At 38.7% G+C, this 10,273-nt stretch overlaps 1 protein-coding gene across 1 annotated transcript; it reads left to right on the top strand.

Annotated features, from left to right (window-relative positions):
* The first annotated feature begins 605 nt into the window (after positions 1-605).
* On the top strand, positions 606-1,513 carry LOC147619526 (17.9 kDa class II heat shock protein-like). Its single transcript, XM_086773554.1, has 2 exons — positions 606-974; positions 1,097-1,513. The coding sequence occupies exons 1-2, from the start codon at positions 744-746 to the stop codon at positions 1,340-1,342; spliced, it is 477 nt and encodes a 158-aa protein (XP_086629680.1). The 5' UTR covers positions 606-743; the 3' UTR covers positions 1,343-1,513.
* The last annotated feature ends 8,760 nt before the right edge of the window (positions 1,514-10,273 follow it).

Here is a 10,273-nt window from a genome sequence, read left to right as displayed (position 1 = left end):
AGTGTAGTTATGCTAATTTTTCAGTGTTCAATGTGAGGGAGCCATTAAGGAATGACAATTTTCTTTTTTGTGGAGAAATACGAGGTTCATAAAATCTAATAATTTATACCTAAGGTCCTATTTATAAATCATCATCTAGATTCTATACCTGTTATTAAAAAAAGGTTGCTTGTTATTGTCTAATTCTTAATGAGATTGCCACCTCATCAACGAAGCCTCCCACCGCCTTGCTTCAACCCACAACTTCCTTTGGTTATGCTCTCCCAGCTCCCTTTGCTTGTAAAGACCCATGCTCGATTTTTAACGGGCGTTGTGCATGTTTTAGGTAGTTTGGATGTAAAAAACTTGCAAAAACAAATCTGAGCCATCTCGAAAATTACATGTAAAAACAGAGAAAAACTTGCAAGTCTTATCCCTTCGTGTCGAATTTGAGGGACAAGGGTGCCTCTCAAAAGGTAACCTATGCAAGCACAGAAATCTTTGGAAGACGCATAGTACAAGCTGGAATATTCTCACTTAATCAATAAGGGGGTGTGTACCCTATTTTCAATAATTAAAGACACAAGCGCTCACACAAACATTCTAGAAGCTACGGGAACTTGACAAGAAGCTTCCGGAGAAATGGAAGCAGCTGTTTGAAATACCCCTTTCGTCACTGCAGGTTAAGCACACGCTGCGAGAAAAACCAGAGCGATTTGCAAGCAGCCCTGCTCTTTCTCTTTCTCTTTCGCTCTCCCCTGATAATGGAGTTTGTGATAGGCCGCGACCCCTTGCTTCACCTCCTGCAGCAACATTTGAACAGGGACGATGAAGGACACAACAGCAACAACAACAACAGCAGCGAGCCCTCCCCTGCTAAAGCCTACCTGCGTGAGCGCAACGCCATGGCCAGCACTGCTGTCGATGTCAAGGAGTACCCCGCCTCGTATGTCTTCATCGCAGACATGCCCGGCCTCAAGTCCTCCGACATCAACGTAAGGCTCCGAAACCCTAGCCCCCGTTTAAAACCCTAACTGTCTGATCTGAAACCCTAACTGCGCCACGCCGCTTGCAAATCGGATACTCTAATTGGTGTTGCGCTTTGTGCGATTCGCAGGTGACTGTGGAGAATGGGAATGTGCTGGTGCTGTCCGGGGAGCGCAAGAGGGAAGATGAGGCGGATTCCAAAGTGAAGTATCTGTCCATGGAGAGAAGGGCTGTGAAGTTCATGAGGAAGTTCACCATGCCCAGCGACGCAGATGTGGAGCACATCGCAGCGGCATGCCAGGATGGGGTGCTCACTGTTACGGTCCCAAAGGTTCCACCCCCTGCTCCCAAGGTCATCTCCATCAATGTGAAGTAAAATAAGCACATGAGGTCAAGTGACACAATAAGATCTCTGTCTGTCACTTCGTTATGTATCACATCACATGTTACTTCGTTATGTATCCCATCACATCTTTTTCCTTTACCACTTTCAAGCTGGTCTATAAAAGCCCCATTCCATGTGAACATGAGACTCTCTCTTGCTCAAGTTTGGAAGCTGCCCTCTTACCATCTCAAAATGTGGTTCCCTTGTTTCACATATAAGTGTTCTTGACCTCAAAAGTAATGTTTCTTGCTAACTTTCGTGTTGTACAAACCCTATGAAAAAGAGAAAAACATGATAAACAAGACATAATCTCTATGAATGGGAAAGACATGATAAACAAGAACTCTTTCTATTTTTCTCTTACATGTTCTAAAATATGTCATTCCAATCCTTTCACGTTGATGGGCAACAACGGAGAATCCATCCAATAAAGGTTTGATTGTATATTCAAACAATTTATTTGATATGTATTAATTAAATGTCATTGACATGGCATGTAATTAATACAACTTTAGAAGATGATCTTCCCTCTCCTCCTCTCTCCCTCCCTCCCTCTACTCATTGAGTGAGCCCTTTGAGGTTTTTTATAGAAAATTCTGGACTAGAAATAGAAAGGATATAAGGGAATACAATGATATGAGGAATGATCATATTATTACCTTAAATAGATCAGACCCTGAACAGAAAGGATATAGGTGAATGTATGCAAATACAAACGATATGGGAGATCACTTTATTGCCTTAAAAAGAGAGGATATTAAGGTCATCATTTCATTGACTTTTTCAAGCATTAATCATTACATACTAAAAAGAGAAACACTCCTATCTTGAAAATCTCACATAATATATTTTATGGAAATGCAAAAAACATTTTGGTGCCATACTGCCAACGTCACATGAGTGAAATGATGTTAATGAATTTACATTGTGCAACCTAACCAAAAAAAGTTTTAAAAACTTGCATAGACACATAAAACACACACATACAACGTAGATACACAAAACATGCAGAATACACATGTACATATCATGTCCATACACACGTGTGTACACATTCATAGATGCATGCATGTAAACGTTCATGCATAATGGGTGAGTTCATGCGGTCTTACACATGCATGCCAAGAGTCATTGCATGTTATAGATGCATCAAATGTTTTATGCTACATTAGACAAAAACTTATATTTATTATACAAATTAACATACTTAAGATATTTAAAAGTATATTAAATGTGACATGTTTGGGATACAAATTCTAATAAGATATCAAAGATATATATATGACCCACACTCGTGGACTATTTATGCATTTTAAAAGTTGCCTTGTGATTTTTTTCATGGGAGACCCACATACTAATGCAATATAATTGCTTATTTTTACACCTTTAAGAAATAAATTTCTCAAATACAATAATGAACTCAACACACACACACACACTTTATCTCTCACAAAAACTTGTATGTGGCAACCTCTTCTAACAAAAATAATGTGATGAAGAGCATCTACTTTAAACCAAGCTCATCATCTTTGCCTTATAAACAAAAGAGCTAAGTAGTCAATATTCGATGATTACCAATAGCATAATGTAGTTTACACTTTTAAGAGCACTCCACTATGGGCAATACATACTTCGAAGCTCAAAAAAATAAAAATAAAAAGTTTAAAAATAAAAAAAGGTAAAAAACAATCAATGTCCTAAGTCATTAAAGTATTAATCTGATTGCTACAAAAGCATAATCTAGATCATGCTTTCGAGAGCACTCAACTAAGGGTAATGCATCACATCCAACAACATAAAATGGTGATGCATCTCCATCACATTCAAATGTAATATACATGTCTTTTTTCCTTAAAATATTCTTTAGTGGACCTACACACAAACACATAAGTATTAATAAAAACAAATAACATAAACAATAAGAAACAGACATGATGATATTAACCTTACCACAAACGGAAGAAAACTTTGTTGAAGTTGCGATAATGCACTATATAAAACACATAACAAAACCCAAGGCTCATGTATGAGCTATGTCGAAATGGAATCAAGCACCCTTAAAAGAGGCGACACAAATCCAATAGTTCTAAAAGCGAATTCGTTTCTAAATAAGTAGATACCATACTCAACCTCAAGAGAAAGGACTATATACAATTGAATGGCCCCATCAATGAATTTAAACATAAAGGTATCACCAATGGTAAAATCTAAAATAAAATAGAAAATGATGAACATATATAGTAAAATGTATAAACATTCATATAATCACATGATTTATGTATAGATTGATTACCTATATTTAGAATCGTCAACCTATAAAATCAGAGCTCTCGTATGACTACAGTGATGAGGGATTTGCCTCCATCAATATTTTATTATTTCTAAGATAAAAATTTCTATGGAATCAGATTTTTAATCTGTAAATCATTCTCTCTACATTGCCTGTGCCATTAGACCAATATGTCGCCTGCTCAGGTTCCATTGTTCATTTGAGAGAGAGAGAGAGAGAGAGAGAGAGAGAGAGAGAGAGAGAGAGAGAGATTAGCAGTGACCAGGGAGATTGATGCCACGGATGGGCAACCCTTGTGCAACGTGCAAGATAACATGACCATCTCGGACTTCAAAATAGGCAATGGCATTCGGAGCTTGCACATTCACCCTCTGCAATGTTACATACATGGTCTTTTTGTGCTTGGGCACTAGACGAAGAGCATGGTAAACCCGAATGTGCTCATGGTCCTAGGCTTCGACTAATGTGGCCTGAACCACCTGAGGAACCCCATCCTCTACACCACCCTCTAGTCGCACACACTGCTCCCATCTAGTCGGACCAAGCCCTCTACTACTGCCCCATATGCAATGGTCCTTGTTGCGATGAATTGTTTTAGCATCGTTAGCATAGTTTCCCTTCTTGAAAGTTTTAAAACTGAAATGTCGCAATAGACGTCGAAGTTTTTCAACCTACCTCTTAGTTTCTCGACGTTTTTCAACCTACCTCTCAGTTTCTTGTTTCTCAAACTTAGTCAGAAGGTTTTCTAGTTTATTAATTAATTGATTTTCTTTTTTTACTCATTGTAGGCTCCTATTCGTCAATCATGATACTAATGTTATGTGTGTGAGGTAAAGATACACACCAAAGTGGTGGCTCTATAGAAAACCAAGTAATATAATATATATTCCAAAAGTAATTTTAGTTTTGAATAAATCAAAAAATAAATACAAAAATATTTACCTGGAACGTTATGCTCTTGTGCATATCCAACGTGAATATAATATCAGACATGATTCTTCCTAAATTTAAATAAATAATTAGTAAACATTGACACAAAAGAAATAGACCCACAACCACACACATCCACGTCAATACAAACATACACACATTCATATGTAGGCATGCACATAGATACTAATATAGTACACACATAATAATCCATTGTTATGATAATCACTCTTGAGTTATTGGGAATTTTATATCTTATTTTATATTGGACACTCGTGTGTGTTGTGCCAGTTTGGGTATGTGTGATGTGATATTATGATTGTCTATTTCTCATGTCAGCGTTGGGATTAATTAATTTGTTCAATTGACTATTTAACTGGCATGGATTATGTCTATGAGTATAGGTAGTAAGATGTGCGAGGGTACCGATTGAGGTGTCCCATTGTATGAGAGTACCGATTGAGGTGTCCCATTGTATGAGAGTACCGATATTGAGGTGTCGATATACGGATAGTGGATTGAGCGGGATGTAAAGACAAAGATCATGTGCTAATCATGATATTTTTATATTAGCATTTAATTGATCATTTGTAGCCTATCATGTTGCTAGATTTTATGTGTGTATATGCACAAGGTTATTTTATGTGCGTATATGCACAAGGTTATTTTATGTGTGTATGTACACAAGATTATTTTATGTGCGTGTGTGCACAAGTAGTTGTATATGTATAGGCCTATTTGTATTTACCATTGGGCAAAGGTTCTATCATATGTAAACCTTAGAAACTTTGGACAAGGTTATTTATATGTAAAGTAAAAGCCCAAAAGCTTAAAAAATGCTATTTTTGGCTCCAAGGGCTAAAAATATGAATATGACATAAATACCATCAGGGGAGATTGCACCCAATGCTCTTGTTCATGTGTAGACAAGTATTTTCTTCTTGTTTATGTGTAGGCAAGTATTTTCTTCTTCTTATACTACGCTATGCTTTGGTGTGTTGATTCAATGTATACACCCTTGTTTATTTGAATTCAGGTTCATGTCTTTTTAGTTCAAGTGTTTAAGTTCACCTCTTCTATGCTTTGTCTTATTTTTCTATTTAATTTAATCAAGCTATTGAGTTTGAATTTCAGTTCATGTCTTTTTCGTTCAAGTGTTTACGTTCACCTCTTTTATACTTTGTCTTATTTTTTAATTCAATTTAATCAAGCCATTGAGAGTATATGGTTTAAATGTGTACTTGGAGTAAGATTCATGTTTCAGAGCAAAGCCAAGTACAAGAGATTTTGATATTATTTGAAAATAGGAAAAATAAAATTTCAGAATTACTTACCAAGGCAAGGTAAGTCTATTCTCATTAATAAGTTTTGTTAAGTTGAAATTGTAAAAGCATGTAAAATACTCTTAAAACTATAAAGCTTGCAATTCTTTTCAACCCTGCATAATACAAATAGACTTGACTCTTTAGTGGGGTAAAAGAGAAGATATCCTTTGTTCTATTGGGCAAAGAAAAGGTAAGCTAAATAAGAAACAAGAAACAAGAAACAAGGGAAGAATACTACACAAAATTAAAGCTTTAGGGCGCTTCTTTCCAAATTTGTGTCTCTTGATCTTTTCCTGATCTATCTTTATGGATGTATCTAGCATATGAATTGAAGGTTTTTTCTCCATTTTTAAAATCAAATTTAGGGGTAGGATAAGCTTTTCTATAATGGACGATTATGGTTTTCTTTTGTTTTCCTTTTAAGGTGTTCAGACACCACCAAGAGCGCAACAACGCTTCAAACTGACCACAAAGAGCTTGCACAGTGCCACAGTCCACCACCAGGCACACCACCGGGTAGCGCACAACATGGCTTGTTGCTAGGGCTGATTTTTGCTTTTATTTTGGCAAACAAAAGCGTTTGTTTTTGCTTTTTATTATTGAGTATTAAGGCTAAGCATACGTAATCCAAATCACATACTCTGGACGACACGTATATATATATATATATATACACACACACACACACACACACACACACACACACACACACACACCCTTGTATATCCTCAATTGACTCCTATTGATACTCAGCTGACCCTAGCTAACACCTTGCTAACCCGAATTGGCCTTTAGTTGACCTAGACCACCATCAAGCCTAACACACAGTTGACTAAACCAAACACTCAGTTGACTAAACCAAACACACAGTTGACTAAACCAAACACACAGTTGACTCCAGCAGTAGCTGACTCTATTAGACCCTGCTGACTCAAAAATTAGAGCTTTCTGACTTAGACCTGATTCAACAAACTTTAGATTTTCATTCCCACATGTATTCTCCCAACAATCTCAAACCAAACAACATATATCAGTGCATAAACAAGACATCAATCAAAACCATAGGAAGCCCTTTGCATATAGATGATAATTTAGCCAGTCTCAACAACCCTGAGACATGGGGTTCATACAAGATATGAAAGCACCAAGAAAACAGAGGGGTTCTTCTCAAGTATGTCCCAGTGAAGCTCTTCAAGATTTTCTTCAATTCTTCAAGAACTAGTATCAATGAACACTGCAACCACACCCTGCAGGTCTTCACCTTCAAACACAGTAGAAAACTATTGAGAAAATCCTTGAGCTCATCCAAGTTCCAATAGAGTTGCAACTCCCAGAGGTCCTAGGGCACCACAACCTCATACAAGACCCTCTATCTCCTTTTTACTCTCTGCTCTGTAGTAAAAACCCAAGCTTTCCCACTTACTTCCCGCATCTTCTTCTCGAAACACAATTCAACTGCAAGCTACCACAAAGTTTCTTCTGCAAAAGACTCATTAGTTCTCTCACACCACTTCTCTCTACAACTACGCCCTCACCCTCCTCCTATCCTCCTTTTTGCAGCTATACCCTCATGCATCTGTTGCTTGTCCCCATCAACTACCCCTAACTCCTCTACACATGCAATAGTTCTCCCTCCACTTAAAGCATGACAACAACTGGTTCACTAGTAGCAAGTGGCCATGCAACAACCCCCTTTTTTTCCTTAGGTTTCAAACATACCCAACTTTTTATTTTCAGTTCTGGGGTTGGGGTGGGCACTAAGGTCTTGACACAAAAAAACCCATCATTATTTTCCCAACCGCCTTTGGTTAGAGCATTCATGCTCAACCACCATCTGACAAAAACCTTCTTCAAACGCTACAGCAAGCTCCAACATCTATTGACTTATTTGTACTATCATCTGCTTCAATATGACCCACCACCTGGATCAAACACAAAACAAGGGTGCAATCCATGTATCTCATCCACATACTCCATCCCTTCTGGATCAAACAGCAGCATCATGTCTACATCCACATACTCCACTCCTTATGGATCAAACGACAACATCATGTCTACATCATTTCCTACTTTGTTGATAGGAATTGGCATAACATGCTTTGTCTCAGGGTGTATAGTACACTGATGGTGACCCTTTTGTAGCAATACCTGCTTTGACAAACATGTGGCAATATCATTCCACAACTCAGGTCGAAGCTTTATCAAATCAAGCAAAGGTAAGGTACAAGCCACTGGTGCTGACAAAATAGCTTGCACGATACCCATATCCATCTCCTTTGTCAACCTTCTATGCATGGAGGGTATCCTCAAGGTTTGAGAATAGTTCTCATATTCTCCCAAATATGATGGTAAGGTTTTCATTGTATGCTTACTTCTAGGAGAAACAATTGTTTGAATTTCCTCCTCAATGCTTGGGCGTCTAAAGTGGTTTTCTGTGCTCCTGGTAAAATCCACCTCAGAGAATGGAGGTGAAATAATAGAGGACATATTCTCATTTTCTCATGAACTGCTACCCACATCTCATTTGCCATGTCCTCGTTAGCATCAATAACTTCATCATTGCATGGGAAGGCAAGGCTAGGTGTGGTGGCAGAATACCTTCTTTCAATGGGGTGTCAATTGGTGCTGAAGACCTCTCGCTATGAGCTTGTGAGATGAGCTCACTTTTCATTTCTCGACTTGATGACACTTCTGGTATGGTTTCTAATGTTGGCTTAAGAGAGGTTGGGCGCCTCGAGGGATAGGTGGAGGTGGTCCCTCAAGTATTGATTGAGCTTCCCTAATGAGTTGCTGATGTACAGCTAGATTGATCTTCTCCTCACAAGGGTTTGGGTATTCTTGAAGCTTCTTGGGTAGCTCAGATAAAGCTGCAATGCGACTTCTATGAGCATCGATGATGGCATCTAGAGTCTCGTTCACCTTATCCACAAAAACAAAACCCCCAGAACTATCCTCGGTCGTACTAGCCTCATCTTGTTTAGCACTAGGCCCAGGTTGAGGTTGATGCTCCTTATGCACTTCTTGGGGTGTAAAAGTTTGATCCTTCAGGTTTATGATGGAATCCTTGGGATAGATTGGTTAATTGCAAACAAATCTAGCATTCATTGTAACCAGGGGAGTATCACTTTTGAAAATGAGCATGGCCAAGTAATATCTATTCAGGGGATAACAGGAAAACCTAAATCTAGGGTAGTCAAGGCAAAGCATCTTCTCAAGGGAACACGTAAGGGTCAGCAAGTTTTCTTAGTCAAGCTCAACAAAGCCATTGAACCTAGTATGGAGATAGAACCCTCTTAGCTCCAAGAATTCTCTGGCATCTTCCCTGACGAGCTTACAGGGCTACCGCCTCCTCGAGAAGTCGATCATGAAATCGAGGTGATCCCTGGAGCTCAACCCGTCTCAAAAACACCCTATAAAATGTCCCTTCCTAAAACCATTGAGCTTAAAGAGCAACTTTTCCAACTCATTGAGCAAGGATTCGTACACCCGAGTAGCTCTCCTTGGGGGGCACCTGTTCTTTTCCAAAAAAAGAAGGATGGAACTCTCTGCCTTTGCATAGATTATCGAGGGCTAAATCAAGTCACTGTCAAGAATAAGTATCAAAGTCAAGAATAAGTATCAAAGTCAAGGAAGCAGATATACCCAAGACAGCCTTCAATACCCGTTATGGCCACTATGAGTTTACTATAATGTCATTCGGGTTAACCAATGCTCCTGCAACCTTCAACCGCCTAATGCAAGATATATTCCGTCCTTACTTGGATGAATTTGTGCCTGTGTTCTTTGATGACATCTTAATCTACTCCAAATCAATGGAAGAGCATGAGGAGCATGTGCATAGAGTTCTGCAATTGTTGCGCAAACACAAACTCTATGCCAAGAAGAGCAAATGTACCTTCTTTACTCGTCGTCAAATTGAGTATCTTGGATTCGTCTCCAAAGATGGCATTTCAGTAGACCCCGCCAAGGTCAAGGATATTCTGGAGTGGCCACCCCCTAAATCAGTTCATGAAGTTCGTGGGTTTTTGGGAATCACGAGATGGTATAGGATTTTTATCAAAGATTATGCCTTGGTAGGCTGCACCTTTGACGGATCTTCTTAGAAGGATTGCAAAATAGTGTGGCTGCCAATCCATCAAAACAGTTTCGATCAGCTCAAGGTCATTATTACTTCTGCTCCAATCCTGAAACTTTCTGATTTTGCCAAGGAATTAGAAGTCGTTTCTACTGATGCTAGTAGCCTAGCACTTGGTGGTGTCTTAGGCCAAGAAGGAAGACCAGTCGCTTATACTTCCCGCAAGCTGAAGCAATATGAAGTAAATTATGCCACCCATGATTTGGAGCTCTTAGCAGTTGTTCATTGCCTCAAATTATGGA

Source organism: Cibotium barometz, chromosome 33, assembly GCF_041138505.1.
Source record: "Cibotium barometz isolate CiBa-2024 chromosome 33, ASM4113850v1, whole genome shotgun sequence".
NCBI classification, from domain to species: Eukaryota; Viridiplantae; Streptophyta; class Polypodiopsida; order Cyatheales; family Cibotiaceae; genus Cibotium; species Cibotium barometz.
The sequence above is the reverse complement of the archived record's forward strand: the minus strand, read 5'-3'. Positions and strand labels throughout refer to the sequence as shown.

Excerpts from the sequence above, each read along its gene's own strand:
- LOC147619526 (XM_086773554.1), top strand. The coding sequence starts at position 744 with ATGGAGTTTGTGATAGGCCGCGACCCCTTGCTTCACCTCCTGCAGCAA. Across the intron at positions 975-1,096 it reads TCAAGTCCTCCGACATCAAC|GTGACTGTGGAGAATGGGAA; the intron begins GTAAGGCTCCGA and ends TGCGATTCGCAG.